A 20,713-nucleotide genomic window follows, 5' to 3' on the forward strand; every position below is an offset into this window, starting at 1 on the left:
GCTATTAAGATGTGAGAAAGCAAAACAGATGTGTGTTTGAGGTTGTTGGGTTGCTTTGTCTTGATGGCATTTTGTTTTTTTGTTTTTTTTTCCCTCCTCAGAGCATATACAGTGTTAAAGAGATTATACAATTCTTGGAAATAAAGTTCACTCTTTGTTTTATATCGTCAGGAATGTAATAAAAATGAATTTTCTTACATTTGTATTTGAGCTGTGTTTCCAAGAAGTAAAAATTTCAGTGTTTTAGCATTTACCCATTTGGGGCCTCTTTACATGTTTGAGTAATTTTCCTCAGTTAGTTGGCCACCTAATACATTGGATTCCAATATGTAATTCTTTCTTATATGTATGTATAACATATGATTTGTTCGTAAATAATCAAAATAGGAAGGCATATGTTATTGTGCTAATTAAGTTCATTTACTAACCCTCCTAAACCTTTATTATTTTATCTTCTTTTGTAGCTAATTGATTCATTGTTTCTGTAAAGCATTATGCATCTCATGGCACCAACACAAATCAATGTAATAAGTTCCCTCATTTAAGTGGGAGGACATCAGCATTTACTGATTCCATTTTTTAATTGGAGATGGTTGGGAAGAGAGCAGAGTTATCTGTGTTTGCCCTTCGTCTCATTTAATTGGGATTGGATGGTGTAATGGATGAGTTTTAGATAGGCTTTTAAATAAAGATTGATGAATTAATGGCTTGGGAGCCAAAACAATTTAAATTTAATGCATTTTTTTTAAATTAACTGGATGCTAATATATGAGCATGGGTCAAAATTATAAAAGTACATAAGGATTTACAGAGAAGAATAAAAGTCCCTTCATCTCTGTACATAGTTTCTCTCAGCAGTTTCTTGTGTATGCTTCTAAGGATAAACTTTGCTTATATAAATATATACAGAGGGTGCCAATAAAAGTATACACGTTTTAAGAAAGGAAAACTATTAAAATTGTAGTACTCAATATATACTGATAACAAAAGATGAATACAAGTCACATTTGACTTCTGCAATAACAAGAGGTGCTCAAAATGGTTACCATCAGTGTCCAGACACTTCTGATTATGGTGAACTACTGCTTGAGCCACATTGACCAAAGTGTCTGCTTGTATACATTTTTTTGGCACCCCCGGGGTGTGTGTGTGTGTGTATGTGTGTGTGTGTGCGTGTGTGTGTCACCTGCCCTGGTCACTTTTTTTTCACTTAACAATATATAGAGAAAAACTCAATAAGTATTTTTGGTGTGGATTTTATATACAAATATAATGATGGCTGATATTTTATGAGCGCTTGCTATTGTGCCAGACATTGTTCTAAGCACTGTTCATTCATCAGCTAACCTCAGTTTCACTCAACTCCACGAGACAGGTAGTGTTGTCGTTAGGGATAATGATATTCTTGTATCAAGGAAAAGGGAAGCCATCCATTTTAAAGGGACAGTAAGCATCTTAATCCAGTACGATCACCTTCTCATGCTTTCGAAAATATTTATATGACCCCTGCTGAAACTTCACCAAGTACCTCTTGACAAAGTTAAAATTGCATTTTCCTCATTTCTACTATTTGAGAAAAACGTGACTGTTTTTCACTTTTGTGTAACTGTTCAAGTACAGTGTTCTAATATTTTACATTGCATATGTGCAGTATTTGCCTGGATTACTGATTGGCTTGACAATCATGAATTGGTTTGGAAATCAAGTCTACCATTGTTTCTGTGAGAAAACAGCTTCTGAGTTTCAAACAGCTGACTTAAAAATACTGAGAACGTAGCTGATTTGTAAATTAACCGCTCTCTTATATTGACAGATTCTCCTGAGTAATTGTAGCGTGAAGCAACTGGGTAATAGGGAAGCTTTGAATTTTAAATTGAGACATGACCTTATGCATTTTTCTACCTAAGACCTCCGCTTTAGCGATTATGAATATGGAATCCAGAAAGATTACATTTTCCCAAAGCAGCGGTGCTGACAGCATCACCACTGGCATCTCTTGATGGCACACTGGGGTGGCAATCTTGGGAGACAGTATGATGTAGTGTGGCTTTCCCATGCTGCTCTGTGCAGCACCACTGTCTCCCAACGATAGAGATGGATGTCCTTTAATGAGTCCTAAAGTCGGATCAGTTCGGGACACAAGGAGTCGGGGTACAGTTATCAGGGTTCCTTTACTTTAAGTCTTTTCTAATGCTTTGATACAGTGAGATTTACTGGGCATTGAATATAATGTACAGTGGACACCACTCCCCGCCACCCCACGCCCACGGGGAGTATCTATGAACGTCTCTTGGGCACCACACTTTCCCGGAGTACAATTGAGAGAAACTGAAGTGGTGGCCAGGGACTCGGAGCGAAGCTAACCTGGGTTCTGTTATTTACTCTGTGCCGGTCACTTAGCTCTTTGGTGTCCGTTTTCTATAAAGTGTGGATAACGCCACTCTTGTGCACAGAGTGAATGGGAGTATGAGATTAGGTATAAGGTTAGCCAAGTGACTGACACGGACCCGTCGTTCAAATGTTCATCTCTTCCACTCATGTCTTCAGCAGATGTTTATAAAGACTGGCTGTGTGCTAGGCACTGGGCTCGGTGCTGGGGATGTAGGAGGTGACAAGAAACTTAAGATCCCTGGCCTCGGGAGGCCAGTGTGATCTCCCTCTTGAAGATTATATTCTAGTGTATTGTGCACAGTGGTTGTTTCTGAAACTAAAGCCCCCGAAGTACAGTCACCAGTTTCCTTCCCATAGAATGACTGGTGGATTTATACCAGAGGTTGAGATGTGTGAGAAGGATGATGGACGTTTCTATGAGGTTGTCCACTGGAGAATGGATAATGGCCGTATTCCAGGGATGAGAAAGCTGTATTCATTGAGTTACTACATTTTGACTGAGGAATTCATTTACCTGGGAGACCTCAATTAGTGATTGTGTGGACGGTAACTAACAATTATGGAATACAGATAGAAAAGTCAAAGAGATTCTCTAAAATTGATTCGATTAATGTTTATTCATCTCTGGCTTCAGGTTAACTCTGGGAGACTAGTCAACACATTTAGTTGTCTTTTGTTTATTTTGGCTGATAGCTTAAAGTTATCAAAATTCCTTTATTTGAAGCCTTCTGTCATTTGGTAAGCTAGTATTCGCTGTGAATCTAATAGAATTCAATGTAATAATTTATTCTAGTCCTTGCTGAGGTTTGTTTTTGTTTTGTTTTGTTTTTTGACACTACAGATAGCTCTCACTTTAAAAAAATCTTCCTGTATAAAATTATCTTGGTCGCACTCTGTGGTATGTAACTTTGAAGGCTTGATGACCCCTTACTTCGTAGGTCGACATGGACCCCAAGTAGCTTTTTGAGGAGTATCATGGGCCGTTTCTCAGGACTGTGGCTTTCCCTGGTTAGAGCTCTTAGGTTTTATATGCAATGTCATTCCTGTTCTCAGCATAGCTACCTTAGTAAAGCTCTAGGTCTCCATTCAACCAAACAACCAAGCATTGCTCCTCTCCAAGGGACCCATTAGTATAACCTCTTACACCCTTGGTGCTTAAAACTCAAGGAGAAACTTGCATCTTTTAGCTGCCACAAGGATAAGTAATGGCCCACTTCTCCTAGATATTTTCAGTTTTACCCTTAAAATGAGTAGGACGCCTGACCCCGGGGCTCTGCAGTTATTAAATATAAAGTCAGTTGTGATCAGCTTTAGAAGGAAGGATGTTGTGAAACTTGCTATTTTATTGACCATGAGGCTATGTTCTGGGCATCACACAACATCCTCCATCAGCAGTCCTGGGAGGCACTTCAGTCTCGTGTCTGTACTACAAACACCTGTGTTTCTGCACAGAACTCACTTTGTCTCATCTCAGGAGCCCCATGTGTCACCGAACGGTTGCTGCCTTTGCCTGCGTTGAGTGCGGTCTTTTGGCAAAAACCGACCTGTGCTAATCACTCTCTCCCTTGGCTTTATTTTATCTTTCCCACCTCAGTTTTTCTTCTCATATACTCATTCATGTCCTTAAAAGATTGCTATATGGTCATCGTGTATATATTTGGTGGGGTATCTTAAATCCTTTTGGGAGAAAGGTAGGATGTAAATTGTTCAGAAAATGAAATTAAGAATTAAAATGCCTTATTCAACAACAGTAAGGGCCAGAAAAAAGATTCACCACAACCATTCCATGCTCAGGAAGCACTTGTTTTGCAAATGACGTCACAATTGATTATAACCACAATTTTGTAAACCTCACCATTTTGGTTAATATGTGCAAAGAAAGTTTTCCAGGGTTCTCATGAGTATAGCATCCCAAGAGCACACACGTCTCTATCTTTTCTTCTCTCTGCTCAAAGTCCCAAAACTGCCCTAATTAATAGGCTTCAGTTCAGCTAATTTGTATTTAAAATTAATAGGCTTCAGTTCAGTACAGAGTTTCAGTTCAGCTAATTTGTATTTAAAAAGGCCATTGCCCATTGTAAGATACCTCCCAAATGTAAGAACTCATTTTCTCTACCACTGACATTGTTTTCTACTACTGCAGTTTATTTTACTTTCCATCCTTGACAACATTTTAAATGTTCTTCCTGGAAGCATTCTAAGAACTTTTTTTTTGTAGAGCCTGTTTCTTTTCTAGTTTCCCATTTAGCGTTTTCCCTAAAGTGTCTGTTTCTGTCCATTTGTGCATCTAATTACCTCCCTTGACACAGCTTTGATATTGATAGAGGTTCCTAAAGAAGCACATTTCTCTTGAGGTTTATTCCTTAATTGTGCTATTAAATTGTGTTACACTGTTCCCTAATTGAAGGAAAGGCAGACAGCACGGTTTCATCTGCCATATGTGAATGGGGTTGGACCATGCTCTCCACCTTTTTGTTAGCTGTTCATTGAGCATCTCTCACTTAGGAAGTTTCTGTGGGTCTCTGTAGTGATACCAAGAGCGAGAGGGTGATGCTCTGTCCTCAAGGAGCATTACACCATATGAACAGCCAAACTTAATAAAGAGAAAGGTTGAATGAAAAAAAATAAAATGTTACACTAGAAGACGCAGCAAAGTACTCAGGTAGAATGCAGGAACAGAGATTTCTTAGGTAAAGTATTTGGAGAAGAAATTAACCAAGGAGGTGAATTTATCATCAGCATTGGAAGATACGAATGACCAAGGAACAGAGGATAAGGAAGGAATATTGATTCAAGGCTAGAAAATTAGACTCTTTTAAATGGGCTTGATAATAAGGTATGATTCCATCAGAACAGAGTTAAACTACATTTCCATTTCACTAAAGGATGCAAGCATTTTTGAGCTGGAAGATCACTTTATGATCATCTTTATGAATAAAATAATTGAGCCCAGAGAGGTGACTTTGGACAATCCATTTCACATGACGACGCGTGTTTGTACAAAATACTTTATCACGCATTGTCTTACATACTCTTCACAGTGGTGCTGTCCCCATTTTACTGTTGAAGATATGAAGGTTCAGATAATGTCCAGATAATTCTATAAATGACAAGTGACCATCCCCGTCCTGAAGTAGATGCAGACCCTACCGTCTGAATTTGTGAGCTATGCTGTCCACAGGGATGACATTTGAACTACTCAGTTTTCCGTGTTCTGTCCTTGTAAATCAGAAGGATGTAGAGAAGGACCAGAATTGGCAAGACCCACCCCGCTCTGCAGGCGGGTTATTTCCCAAACATTGAAAGGCAAGGTCACGTTTCTGGAGTCCGTAAAGGTTCTGTAATCCAGGCAGCTAAGCCTTGGTTTTGGGCAGCTCCTTTTCTCTGGCCCCAAACCTCCAGGAGAAGGTGGGCATCCACCTGCCCCAGCAGGTGCCCCTCTGAAGCTGCACCACCTGTCTTGGTCCTTATCACTGCCAAGCAAGACTTACGGCTCAGAGAAGTGACTTTCTCTCTGAAGAGCGTCAAGTCCAGTCCAGTCAAGTGTGTGAGGCAGGAGGAGGCGGATGGAGTGGGGGACTTCAGAGCCAGGAGGCCTGGCTTCAGTCCTGGCGCCGGTGCATGCTAGCTGGCAGCCCTGAATTTTTATTAATTTCACTTTTTCACCTGTTGAATGGTGGCACTAATACATCTCTGAGTATATCTGGGGTATAAATGCTCCCAAGGCCTAGAGGAAGCCGTGTTCTCTCCCTAACGTGGCCCCACTTTTCTCTTCCTGTGAAGGGTAAGGCCTGCTCCTAGTTCTGCATTCTGTGAAGTAAACTGAGCCCAGAATATGGACTAAGGAGCCAGGTGCGTTTGCGTTCTCCTGTCAGCTCCTCCCTGAACAAGCGCAAGGGCACGTGGATAAGTTTTTACCTAGGACACATTCCTAAAGAGAGTGGTTAAATGGAGTTTTATCTGTAAGTTATTGGTGATCGTGTGTATACTGTGAACCAGGGATGTCACATGCCAGGTTCTTAGCTCACCTGACCAGTCCTTACTGAGGCCCTGGTATGTTCCAGGCACTGTTCTAGGCGCAGGGGACTCAGCAATGAACAAAACGAAGTCTCTGTCCTCAGGGAGCTTACGTTCTAGAGGACTCACGACAAATAATTGTAAAATGCATCTGGCACTCAGAAGTGCCTAGAGGCGTGAAATGATGTAGAGGGCAAGTGAACTGCTTCAGAAGAGTGGTCTGGCAGGGTGACATTTCAGCGGACACCCGAAATGGTGGGGAGAGAGTCACCTTGATATCTGGGGAGTGTCCCGGGAGAGGAACCAGCCATTCCCAAGGCCGGGAGGTGGGACTGCTTGGTGGGTTGAGAGTGACAAGAAGCCTGTGTGGTTGGAGCATATGGGGGGGTGGCGTGGGGGTAGAGAGCAGAAGAGGGAGGTACAGAGACCAGGTCACTCCTCCAAGTGAGGAGGACTTGGGATTTCATTGTGAATGAGGTGACAAGTGTTTAAGCAGAAAAGTGACAAGAAGTCATTATGTTGAAAAAGAGTCTATCTGGTTGTTGGGCAGAAAAGAAGCTATTTCAGGGCAAGAAGGGGGACTGGGTGATCACATAGAAGATGATTTCAGTGGTCCAGGTGACAGGCAGCAGGGCTGGGCGGTAGGGGTGGACGGCTCAGGTGGTGGGGTGAGGGGGTCAGGTGGTCACATTTGGGAGAAGATTAGGAAGGAGAGCTACTGGGATTTGTCATTAGATTGAATGTGAGCCGTGAGACGAGAGGGGCATGGGTGACATCGAGGCTTTTGGCCCAAACAGCTGGAAAAGTGCATTTGCTGTTGACTGATGGGGGGAAAACCAATACCATCGAAACCTTATGTGCTTGGATGAGTGGATCAGACCAGCAAGTGTCAGCACAGAAGGAGAGAGAGCCAAGCACTGAGTACGGGGCCTTGCACCCCAGAAGGAGGCCTCCCAGAGGGAGAAGTAGTGTTGCAGAAGGAAAGAGTGATGGGCCGTGTGCGATGCTGGTGGACGTTTGAGAAAAATGGCATTTGAGATTTGACCATTGGATTTGACAGACTGCTGGTCTTTGGTGATCTTGACAAAGGGGAATGTGGGTGGGGTTCTGGAGAAAATAGCATGATTGGAGTGGGTTCGAGAATGGGAGGAAACGCAGATTAGGCACAAATAGTCACAGTTCTTTTAGTTATTTTTGCTGTATACTGCAAGGTAATTGAGAAGTGGAGCAGAAACGCGAGGGACGTTGAGGGTATATTGTAGGCAAGAAATGTATCTAGCCGGTCTGCATAGCAGCAAGTGGTCCAGAAGAAAGAGAACACTGGCTACTGGGGGAGGTGAGAGGGGCCTGCGATCTCGTGCCCAGAGGAGGGGCTGGCCTTGGGAGCACAGAAAGCTCATCCATCACAAGACGGAAGGCAGACTGAGCAAGAAAGGTCCTCTTGGGTGGGTGTACCCAGCAGAGAGACTGGAGACAGTGGATGCTTCGATTTTCTCAGTGAATGAGAAGCCAGGTTTCTTGCTTGTGGCTGGGAGGTAGAGTCGGACTCTACTTAGAGTCCACTTAGAGGGGTCTAAGTGGAAAGCTGTCTCCTATTGCTCGTGACACCCTGGTACGTAACAGATACAGGTGACACTGAGCTGCTACAAGGGCAGGAACTGCCATCCTGCTCTGCTGGATCATTGCCTGGCACATAGTAGGTGCTCTGTGTTTTTTATTCCTACCCCCACCCCATCTCTCTGTAGGTGCTCTGTCTTACTGCATAATCCTTGGCTGGCTATGCTTCAGCGGCTCAGGGATTTGTTGGTGATACCACAGGCAGGACCGGCTGCATAATTCATGGGCCCCTGTGCAAAATGAAAAAAACATGGGCCTCTTGTTCATTAAGAATTTCCAGACAGCACAGCAGAGCATTAATCCAAATTCTGGGTCTATCTGAGCACAAGGCCCTGTGTGATTGCATAGGTCACATGTCCATGAAGCTGGCCTTTGCCACAGGTCCTGGTTAAATCTGATTAATAGCAGTCAGCAGACCAAGGACAGTGGCTGGAGATATAACTCCCTGGGAAAGAAGCTTTGCGTGTTTACCTGTCTTTCAGAAGTTTGAGAGAAAGACCGAATCCAAACAGAAGTTGCCATCTTCACAGATTCACAGAGATGGAAGTACAGGAACGTTCTAAGAAAGGGAGCAGACAATGCATCAGAGCCATTTAGAAACCATTATGACCAAAAAATTCTTTAATAGGGTCTCCTGAGTCAGAATTCCACAAATCGCAGTGGGAAGACGGGGAGGATGGGCAAAAGTGCAACTTGGCAATACCTGAGGTTTCCATCCATCATCAGTATAGATGGGGCATTAATGACCATAATAAAAAAAAGAAAGACATAAGAAAACCCTCCCCATTCATTCCTAGAACTCGAGCACTGAAGCAGTTCCATCCAATACAAGGAGAAGATGACCTGTTTTGTAGCTGCTTTCAATTGATTTGTGTCGAAGATTGTTTCTAAAAAACTCTATAGGAAGATCTTAGTAAAGATGTTTTCCAGTACTAGTCCCCTTTTCTTGGGGGAAAAAAGCAAGTTAGCTGAATGAATGTGTGCATATACATACATGCTCTGTTGTGAGCATTTGGTTTCTATGGTGTTGCATTCTGTCACAGGAGAATTCAAGCATGAGGTTTGAGCCACCACTGGAATTTCTTTAGCGTTTTGAGAATACTAGGAATTTCAGTTATCGACTCTGAAGCTCTCTGAGTATAAGGGTTGAACCCTGGCGCCTGCTGCCCCTCGCTGCCTTGCAGGAGAGCAGACTCTATTTTCCAAACCGTTGCCAGAGGGCTGAAGGTGGGCCTAGAAGGCATCTTGGCAGATGCAGTTGTTAGAGGTCACTTGTAAGTCACAGAAAATCTTCAGTGTTCGTGCCCTTTTCCATTTAATGCCTTTTCACCTCAATGTCCTAATGTTCCTGCAGAATGAATAGCCTGAACAGCCTTCGAATTTTTCTTTGCTCAGAAACACAGCTTAGCTGATCATCCAGTGTCACTGGGGTGCTTAGCTGCTTGTGGAATTTGTCCATTGTGTCCTCCAGGTTCGGTCAACTACCAAGAGACCAGTGACAAGTGTCCCCAAGGCCACAGGCCTGGAGCAGTGCCCGTCTTACAGCAGTTTCGCTGTGTGGGGTGCCGGTACCTAGCCATTCTGCTAGGATGAGCTCACAAGTCACACCCAAGACTGTTGCGTCTGGTGCCTGTATCCACCTGAAGAGAATCTCTAAGCTATCATGCATGTCAAGTTACCATGAGAAAAACAAAGTCTTATTCCCTTCTTGCCTTGTGGGCATATTCAAGGCAGATATATTTTGATATCATGGTGGCTCCGCTCCATGGCCACGTGGGATAGGGCCTTTTAGAAAGTACCTATGAAATTCCTTTTCTACTTAGTATCAATTGAAAAAAAAATTAGCACCTTGTTTTGGATCTTGTTCTCCTCTTAGTTCAGCAACATTTTCACTTGTTATCTTGACCGCACAATTTTAACATGTAATGTTTGTCACAGTTTTGAAGACATGGTTATGACCCAGAGAAGTCAGATGACAGTCACTTCCTTGAATCTCAGAGTCACCATGGAGTTGCATAAAATACACAGTTACTTTAAGGAATACAGTTCTGTGCTTTCGCAAGTCAGACCTGTTTTGTAAATAAAATTTTATTGAAACGCTGCTTTATTCACTTATTGTCTGTGGTTGCTTTTGTGCTGTAACAGCAGAGTTGTCACTGCAGCTGAGACCCTATGGCCCACAGCCTAAGTTATTTACTATCTGACTCTACACAAAGATTTCTGACTCCTTGCGTTAATGTGCACAGATTCCCACACCCTACAAAAAAAAAAAAAAAAAAAGAATTAAAATTAGTGTGAAATAGTGCGGGCGAGTTGCCAGGTACCTGTGACTCATACCCTGCTATCTTACACGTCGGCTTAACCACCTTTGCTTCCCAGGGTGCAACTGGTTGACAGACTTTCGGGATAATTGTGATTCTATGTGGTTTTCATTATGTGCATGAGTATAGAACCCATCCGTGGAATCAGATGCAAAATCATTTATTTACCTTAAAGGGATGAACTCAGCTTTTACAGAGCAGTTTCCCCTCTCTGCCCATAAAAAACAAATTTTTAAAATTATAAACAGACATACCCAGTGGGTGTATATGATTCTTTTGGCCAGTAGCTTCAAGCTTGATGCAACTCCTATGGGGAATTCCAAGGGGACCATAGCATCGTTTTCTCTTTGAATCAGAATTAAGCTCTCTACATTCTCTCTTTCAGTCTTCCTGATTTTGACTTGATATGCCACCTTTTAAGATGTCTTTTGCATACATTTATTCTGATCTCCAGAGTCTCAAAGTTCAGGGGTACCTGGGTGTCGATTTCTGTCTGGCATCTTCTTCTTGTATAATTGTACATGTATAATTGCCCCATGTACTTAAGTCTTGAGTCTCAAACATGATAATTCTGCTTTTAGGGAAGGAATATACCTTGTTCTTTTTCTCTGAGTCCACCACAGCAGCAAATAGACTATTTAATTATTGATTACCAGGTCTCATATTCACTGAATTCAGATAATCTTTATAAGGATTTCCTCAAAAGCTCTGCACTTCCTTTTGTAATCGATATTGTCGTAGCATAGTTTCAGGGAGCAGCCAGAGATGGTAGCTGCCCTGGCCTCCACCCAACGTTGTACAAGTGATAAGAGCTTCCCCTCGGCAGGGAGTCTGCTTACTTCATTCTGTTTCAGAGGAGGAGTGTTTCACCTCAGTTAGTTAGACACCAGTAAGGAGCCCTCCCAAAGTAGGGGGCCTGCAGGATCCCTGTATCCTGCTCCCTTCCCAACTACCCCTGGCAGAGGTAGGCCCAAGAGCGTAGAGTTAGATCAGAGATTCCCTGCTACCCTTACAATAAATGTGAACGCTTATCCCTAAATCTTCACCCAGGCCTTCCTGCTGCACAGCAGGACTACGTAAAAACCAAAAGCATCATTCGTGAAGGAAAGCATAATTTAAGGCAATGGCAGCGTAGTTTGAGGAACGGTCAGACTTGGAAAAATGTCTGCAAATCTGAAAAGGGTTGAAACGTACATACTGTTGACCCTTGAACAACATGGTTTGAACTGTGTGGGTGCATTTATACGTGGATTTCTTTCAATAGATAGTGTCAATGTATGTTCTCTTCCTCATGATTGTCTAGCCTACTTTATTGTGAAAATACAGTATACACAACATTATGTGCAACATACAAAATATGTGTTAATCAACTCTTTGTTATCGGTAAGGCTTCCAGTCAGCACTACCGTAGGCTATTAATAGTTAAGTTTTGGGGGAGTCAAATGTTATAGGCAGATTTTGAACTTGGTAGGATGTGAGTACCCCTAATCCCCATAACTGTATTAGTAAAGGAATATTAAAAATTTGGCAAAGAATTTGGGCAGTTCATAGAGGGGAATATAATTTTCAAACATATATATGTGTGTGTGTATACATCTATGTATATGTGTGTGTGTGTGTATATATGTATATGTATGTATATATGTATATGTATATATATACACACACACACACACATATATATATTAGGCTGGTGCAAAAGTAATTGCAGTTTAAAGGGTTAAAAATAATTGCAAAAATTGCAATTATTTTGCACCAACTTAATATATTTATGTGTGTGTGTGTTTATATATATGTGTATATATATATATACACACACATATATACATATATATACATAAAATATATATATATATATATATATGCATCTCCAATATCTCCAAATTAAAAGCATGCAATCTTATTCTACATCTAATAAAATAGCAAATTATTTACCTTTTCTATGACTCAATTTCATTATAAAGAAGTCAAATTATTAATGACTTCTTTAAAACAATGACAACCATTATGTGGGTAAGGCTGTGGTAAAACTGACACAACTTGAATTGCCATGATCCTTTAGAAAAGTACTTGGCACTATGTATATGAAAGTAGTTAACATGTTGAGGGTGGCATGAGAAATAAAACCGGGTTAGGAATTTGGACTAGATACCGTAGGCAGTACACCCTGATGGTTTCTGAGGGTTGGAATTGCCCAAGGTATTCTATATAGATTAGTTTGAAGGTGACTATTGAAAAGGGAGAGACTAACAGCTACCGTGTTTCCCCAGAAATAAGACTGGGTCTTATACTAATTTTTGCTCAAAAAGACGCATTAGGGCTTATGCTCAGGGGATATCCTCCTGAAAAATCATGCTAGGGCTTATTTTCGGGGAAACACGGTAGGAAGATTTGGTAAATGTTCTACCTCCATACATAATAGGACTTTAAAGCTAAGTAATCTAGGCTGTGCTCTCGGACAAACCAGGAGACTGAGGACTAAGAAATATGGAGGTAACTTCCCTGAAACTCAAGTAGGGCTTGTGAGCTCAAGGGAACAAGAGGCACCGAGAGAAACTAGATGGAATCTTCTGAGTTCCAGTTCTCTGTTTTTCTTTTTAATATTCAAGGATTTATGGAACTCTTTAGCAGTATTTACAAGTGTAGAATTTTAATGATATGTAGATTTTAGCATTTTATGATTGCATATATAAAATTAGCTTTTACGTAAGCCTTAAAAATAATTACTGCTATTTCCCATTTGAAAATATTTTGACTAGCTAATAGAAATAATTAGATAATCTTCATAGATTTAATAGAGTAAGAGCTAAACTTGAGAAACACTTTCTTTCAGTCGTTGATTTTTTTTTTTTAATGTCTACTTTGTGCTGTAGACCCTTACTGTGCTCTCAGAATACAAAGTGAATGCCACGAGGTTTTGCCCTCCAAGAGCAAGACTGATGGGCATTTGCTCAAAATAATTCAACCAAATTATGTATTATCCACTGTGAACAGAAATAATTGCAAAAATTACATAACCCTATAATGGAGATAAATGTAATTACAAAGGAGGGACCAAGGTTTCAATGGAGAATTCACAAAAGAAGATACTTGAAGTTGATCTTTAGGGATTTCTGTAGGAATTTCACAGACAGGTCAAGGGAGGGAGTTGAGTTCAGGAAAGGCATTCTAAGTAAAGGAGACAGTATGCGAAGTCGTGAAACAGCATGGCACTTGCAGAGAACTGAGGTAGGTGTATCTATCCGATGTGCCGACCATGAAGGAGAGACAGCAGTTAGAGGTAAGGCTGTCAGAGAGTGACGGAGTGGGACTTTTCTTTGTTCCAAGATAGCTACCTCATGGTGCCTACACACACGGTTCTAAGTACCTTTACTGCATATTAGTTTTATTTTGTCGCATTTATTCCCATGTCATAGACAATGAAATTGAGTCATAGAAAAGGTAAATAACTTGCACCAATCCATACTACTAATAAGTAGCAAGATAAAGATTGGAGACATGGCAGTTGAGTCCCTGACTCAGTTTCCTAAAATCTCGACTGCCCTTCCTGTTCCGTTTCAGGAGTTTGGAGCTTTCAAGGGTGTTTAAGTTCTCTGTCACTGTGGTACAGATGACGGTTGAAAGGCTGTGGGTAGCAGACTTGGAAAAAAGCCTGTTGCAAGAATTGAGACAAGGAGTGATGAGAGCCTGAACATAGAACCAAAGTATTTAGGAGAGAAAAGCCACAGAGTTTAGTGTTGATTTGATGTGTCTGGAAAACTGGGTAGACGTTGATATCCTTAATCAGACTTGTTACCAAAGAAGGAGGAGTCAGGTGCGCTGGTCCGTGGGATATTTACCCAGAGAAGTGTAGCAAACAGTGGGGTGTTGAGGTCAGGAGGCCAAGCTTTAGAATCATTAACCTGAAGGTTATCATTGAAATTCTTCATACAGATGCTACCAACCACTGAGAGCTTATAGGGAGATAAGAGGACTAGAAAACTCCGTGCACTGCCATTCAGAATAGAGTCCAGCCACGGGCTGCCTGTCCCCTAATTGTTTATTGTTAGTCCGTGATAACATAAGAGATTTGCTTCAGAATGGAATCAACTGCATCACTAAGCGCACGTTTCTTTAGCTGATTCTGTGCTTCTAATCTTGGCAAGACTTTCAATGAAGGAAGCAATGCATTGGTTAACATCCTGAGGCAAACTCCTTCTGTCCTAAGATCAGCACTTTGAGTACCACTAATACAGAGAACACAAACATTTCAGCTTTGGGCAGAGGACGAGGTCTCCAAAGAGCCTGAGAAGGAATAGTGTGAGCGGTAGGATGAGAAGCAGAAGAAAGAGGAAGTCAAGTTCTAATGTGTACGTGGTGGAAAGGATCGAATGGTCAGCATAGCCACAGCGAGGTCAGATAACGATGGAGGACAAAAATGATGTTTGGATTTAGCCATTATAGGGTCATCAGTAACATTTTAGGAACTTTAACCCTGCTTACTCTTCTACCTTCTGTCTCATTTTCATCTCACCAAACTATCTCCCAAATAATTCTCCAATCTATACTTTGGCCAGCTATCCCAGAGACCTCTTTGATTGGAAACTACTCTCAGATCCTTAGCTCTTGCTGATCTGAAGCTACTGATCACCCTCTTTCCTCCCTGGCATGCTCTTTCCTCTGCGAGACACTAACCTTGGTTTTTCTCCTCAGACCCCACTCGTCTTTCTCTGCCCATCCCTTCTGCACACAGGGCATGTTTTTAATTACACCCATTTCTTTAATGATATATGGTGCCAATTCCCGAACCTAAAGCAAGCCTATCCCTTTCCTGAGCTTCGGAACAGTCTGACAGCCTACTGGTCATGGATGCCACAGACTCTTCCAGTTCAATGTGTCCAGCGCTGAACCTGCCTTCTCACCTACCCTCATCCCTATAATCCTGTCTTTCTCCTCAGTCCTATACCTTGTATTATTATATAATCTGCCCCATTGCCAAACCACTGGCCTGAGCAAACCACTTCCTCCTCCTTCCTTACCCAGTTGGTTACTAATTTTGCCTGCTAGTGATACTCAAATTTATAACTCTCCCTGCCCCCCACTACCTACATCTGGGCCACCAAAACGCCTAACCTGGATTACTGAATTACCCCCTGGCTGGTCTTCCTTTCTCAGTCTTCACTTGTGTCCGGAACCCTGGCCACACTGATTTAAGGGTCCTCTGTCGCAAATGGAAATTTGATTACATCCCTCCCTTGTTGAATTCTTTGCCTGCCCCCAGCCTCATCGTCCTCTATAGATTCCGGTCAGATTGATTTTTTTTTTCTCAGTTCTTCCTCTCTCTCTCTTTGCACCTTCCCAGTGCTCATGTGCCTCCCTGACGCACATTTATGTTCCTTTGCTTACGGGTGAGTGTCCCCCGTCTGCAGGAAGTGTCCGGAACCCTGTGAATCTCAGTGATGTGGACTTCCTATGTGATCTCCTAGCATTCTACCTTTCCCATGTGATAACTCTGTTCATACTGTTGTGTAATCTCTCATTTTTGTCATGAATCAGTGCCTTTCTCTAAATTTTGAGCTCCAAGAAGGCGGGAACCATGTCTCTTTGGTCCATCATCCTGCTTCAGGCTCCTAGTACAGTGCTCAGAAGTGTGTGGGCATTCAGTCAACGTTTGTTAAAGGAAATGAATGTTCTGCTGAGAATTTTCACATCCATTATCTCAGTGGGGGTAAAGTTTAACAGTTGGGAAAGGATTTTAATGAAACATGAGATGTCAGTGGATTAGAAGATTAAATTATTTGTTGAGTTGTTTTGCATGGTAGAAGAAACGAGAAGTTAGGGTCAGGAAAGCTGGTTAGGAGAGTAGGTGCATTTAATTCCACCTCATAGAACAAAGAGGAAGAGATTTATTAAAACTAGTTTGCATCATTTAAATTTCATCTTCCTTCTAAGAAGTTGAGGCCCGTAAATTGTGTGTGTGTTTTAATATTTAAGGGTGTCAGATGTCCATTTTTTAGGGCTTTTTATCTACCTGGAAAAACTTTAGATAAGATGATTTTAAAATCTACCTGTATACTTTACTCTTTGGAATTTTTTTCTTTCTTTCTTTTTTTTTCTTTTTTCTTTTTTTTTTTTGGAGTGGGTGGTTCCAGAAGTGAGTAATCAATTAGCTTTTTCATTTCCAAAAAAATTGAGATGGAATCCACTTTTAAAGATTTAATTGGGTTTTTAAAACTGGGGTAGAAAAATAAACACAAACAATAAAGGAATGGGCAACAATGAGAGGAAATCTAGGCTAAGATAAACTGTAAGGACAAAGTTGACCTAAGCTATTGGGAAGTCAAGGCAAAAGACATAATGTGATACGATACATTGTTTGATGTCCTTTAGCTTCTTCTCAAACACGAACTTCTGAAAGCTGGAGCGCTTACAATGCAAGATAGACTTTCTGATTAAGTACTTGAGGTACAGGTGAAATTAGGTGCCAGGTATGCGGGTTACCAAGTAAATGCTCTGTTTTGAAGCTATTCAAGAGATTGGCCTGTGTTCTGTCTCGAATGGTGGCTGCCCACGTTCTGCATGGAGATGTAGATTGCAGAATATTTAAAGATGAAGGTCAAGACTTTTTCTTCAAAACACAGCTTTGAATCGACTGAACTCTTTAAAAAATATATTCATTTGGACCTCCTGGTTCTCTACAGAGCGTGAAATAGACATGCTTGGTTTGAAACAACTTGAGGACAGGATGCCAGTTATCTGCCTCTGCAAGAAGAGGGATCTAATGTAGATTTCAAGAATGCTTAACTTGAACCAGCCAGCATTGTAGTCTCACAGTTTTATGGGATGAGTTAGCTCAAAAATGCATCGCAAATGACAAAAAGGGACCCATTGAGTGGAGTTGTTTGGGACTTCCTGCCCATAATAGGCTTAGTTAACAGGCTTGTAAGCCATTGAAGTGGTTTCTGGGCACGAGGATCACATGACTAGTTTGTATAAGGATGTTTGCTGTCTTGATTGCTATGACAGAGGACACACAAAAGCCTCATCTAAAAGTAATAGGCATTTATTTAGGTTTTAAAGTTAAACAGGAGGTATAGAGCTGTTTCATGTGATTCAGAAACGAAATGACTCTGTGAAAGTCCGTTCCTATATTCCCCGATTCATAAGGCTTAAACGTGGAGGTAATACTGAGACCACGTGATTTGACACGTGGTGGAGTTGGGGCTGATAGTGCAACCATAAAGCCTACTAGGTGTTCAGTAGTTTTCTGTTTGGTGAAATGCAGCATCAACAAGGTCTCAGAATAATCATTTTTCATAGCAGATGGAGAGATTCCTACCCATATCTAGTAGAGAAATCTAGAGAAGAGTTGTGGGGAGAGAGCTAGCACACGCACATCTGGAATTTGGGGAGGTAGAAATTGTCCGATGTGTGAACTGGATAGATTGAGGAAAAAACATACCCAAGGAGTGAGCGTAAATGGTTTTTTGTTCATTCTGGAAATAGGGTAAGAGTCTCTCCCTAACTCCACAACTACTGCCCAGCCATTCCTCTGAGCTGGTTGGGGGTTGTTCTTTATTTTGTGGTTTCTATCTGATTATTTCTGTGGTTTCTCTGAGTTACCCAGATGAGTAATTTTAATGCGCTTTCTGGTTTCGGATTTTTGGTTCAAAGAGACAAAGACACAGGAAGAACCTGTGATGAATGCCGCACAGAGTATGGATATTGCCCATATATCTCTCCTTATTTTGTCTGCTCTCTGTTCTCACATAAAATGAAAGCGAAAATAGAGATTTTTAAATAATTTTCAGAGAAAAATATGCCTGGTGATTTAGTTTTCCCTGCTCCAGAGCTGACTTTTCCTTTTCATTTTCCCCCATGAAACAGGAGCCATTTCTGTAGGTGGGAGAGCGACCTATAAGGCAAATGTGTGAACCTCTCTCAGTATGGCCAGGCACTGTTTGTGGAGTCAAAGGAACAAATGCGGAAGTGGGGGTGGGGAGAGCACTGTCTGAGTGTAAGGAACCACAAAGAAAATTTAGGCAACTTAGTGCAACCTGTTGTCTCCCACCTTCAGTTGAATTTTAGTCATTTCTGATTATACATCCTTTCCAAACAAGTCTGGGCATCAACTATCTCGTAAATGATTTACCAATGCAAGGAAAAGATCATGGAGAATCTGAGCAGAATGAAATGGGTTCTACTCTTCCCTGTGAATTACAACAAGGTTAGCTGTGGCACCACGGTGCCAGAACCAAGACGTGAAAGTCCTTCCTGTATTTCCACAGAGTACAGTACAATCCACAGCCCGTCAACACCCATTAAAGATTCGGACTCTGATCGATTACGTCGAGGTTCAGATGGGAAGTCACGTGGTCGGGGCCGAAGAAACAATAATCCTTCTCCTCCCCCGGATTCTGATCTTGAGGTATGTTACTGCCAACACTGGAATAAATCCCAAGTCATGTTAGCAGCTAAATGGTGGTTCTGTATACCTGCAACGTAAATGGCAGTGAGCAAGGTGTCCAAATGCTTTTATCTACTGCGTTTTTTGGTCCATTTTAACTAGAAGTAAAGCATTATTTTCTCTCTTCCATATTAATTATAGGTAAAGCAATTATGTGCTTTTTTTTCTGTTCCATTTAACTGGATGGTAAAGCATCTGTTTAGTTCTCTCTGAGGAAATGTAGTAAATTATATAAGTTGGCTGCAACAAAATTCTCTTGAACTGCTCTATCATTACCATTTCAAGTAAGTGTTGTACTAAAAATGCTTAATAAAATCCACTTTGAAATTAAAAACACACTTGTGTATGTTAAGACAGGAAAACCTGGAATATTCTGAACTGAAATGGTCATCATCTTATGAAACATGTTTTGGTAGAGTTCAAAAGCAGGAGGGATTAAATAAAACCTTAAAGGGTGGCAGATTTCATAGCCTTGAATCCACTGCAATTAAGTTTCTGGGGTTTTTTGCCAAAGTAAAATCTGATGGTGGAAAACATGATTATTTGGGCCGAAAAGAGGAAAATTTTCAGCAGAACCTATATGCATGACTATGTACTGCTCTGAGTAGAAATTGGAAGAAGAAAAGCAGGCTTGAGGCCTTTTTGTCATATCTCAACGACCTTTTTAAAATGAGTTCTTCAACTCCTATTCCAAATATCTCGAAGTGTGTCAAGAGTAGGTGTGTCTGCTTAAATTGTTAGCTATGAAATCTGAAGAAAAATTGGCAGTAACGATATATAACCCTTCCTTTTGATAACAGCCCAGTATGTAGTATAAGGTGAATAGATGATATAAAGTTTTAGTTTTTGTCTACAATTTTTTAATACTTGGCTCAATAAGAATAAAATATAAGAATAGCTATTTTAACGGTTTTAATGGACAGACAGCAGTGTTTAGGAGAAGATAAAACTGAACGGTTTTTGATTGAGTGAGCCTCTGTCTCAGAAGTTATAAAAAGACTAGCTTTAGCTCATTTTTCATTTCTTCAGAACTGAGACTGATAATCTACTCAAGAAGTAAAAAGGACATATATTATTATTTCTTTCCTATATTTATAGTGATATTGCTAATGTATTCTCTTTTATTAATATTTCATCCAGGGTTATATCTAGAGAAAAACTGGGAGATACTCTTTGGAACAGCTGTATTTAAAAAACATAGTAAATTCAAATTTTTCATTTGTCTCCCATTTCATGTTAAAGTGAACTGAATAACAGGTTTCTCAACCAAGGGAAAAACACATTGATTTGGTTCTTTCTTTGCAGAGAGTGTTCATCTGGGATTTGGATGAGACAATCATTGTTTTCCATTCCTTGCTTACTGGGTCCTACGCCAACAGATATGGGAGGGTGAGTACCAAGAAGTATTTGTTTTCAAGAAGTATTTGTTTTTTCTTTAGAGTAAATAAGCCTAGAATTGAATGTTTAGTTCAAATGGGAATGTTATTTAACATTAATAAATTTAAAATATAAAAGTAAAATAACTCGATTTTTTGATATAGTCAAATATATAAGTAAGGCAAAAATTCTTAAATGAGCAAAAGGAGATTTTTGTTAGGTTCTTCAAAATAAGATAAACTTTTTGCAATTAAAGTCATTCTTATTTTGGAGCCCAATTAATAAAAGTGATTGAATGCTGTTCTAGGATGAAATATTAACATGTATAGATGACGCAGATAGATCTTTTAGGTTGTATGTTTTTATTTGCCATGTCCTTTTTATTCTTTTTATTCACAACATGTTCAATGGAGGAAATATGCCACATGCTATTGTCTTTAGTGATTAGCAGTGTTAGTATTTTATTTTCAAAGCACCTGTTATGAGTGTCTTTATAAGTCCCTTTGCTATGGGGCTAAATTTTTTTGAATGGTATGTGAAATTG

At 40.7% G+C, this 20,713-nt stretch overlaps 1 protein-coding gene across 12 annotated transcripts in view; it reads left to right on the forward strand.

The window, feature by feature from the left end:
* EYA1 (EYA transcriptional coactivator and phosphatase 1) overlaps positions 1 to 20,713 on the forward strand; it is a 303,123-nt gene that overhangs the window by 211,807 nt on the left and 70,603 nt on the right. For all 12 annotated transcript variants that reach the window (XM_033126640.1, XM_033126638.1, XM_033126639.1 and 9 more), the window contains 2 exons: positions 18,614 to 18,753; positions 20,098 to 20,181. In XM_033126640.1, the coding sequence (XP_032982531.1) occupies positions 18,614 to 18,753; positions 20,098 to 20,181 (224 nt within the window). The remainder of the gene's footprint in view (positions 1 to 18,613; positions 18,754 to 20,097; positions 20,182 to 20,713) is intronic.

This window comes from Rhinolophus ferrumequinum, chromosome 14, assembly GCF_004115265.2.
Source record: "Rhinolophus ferrumequinum isolate MPI-CBG mRhiFer1 chromosome 14, mRhiFer1_v1.p, whole genome shotgun sequence".
Classification (NCBI taxonomy): Eukaryota; Metazoa; Chordata; class Mammalia; order Chiroptera; family Rhinolophidae; genus Rhinolophus; species Rhinolophus ferrumequinum.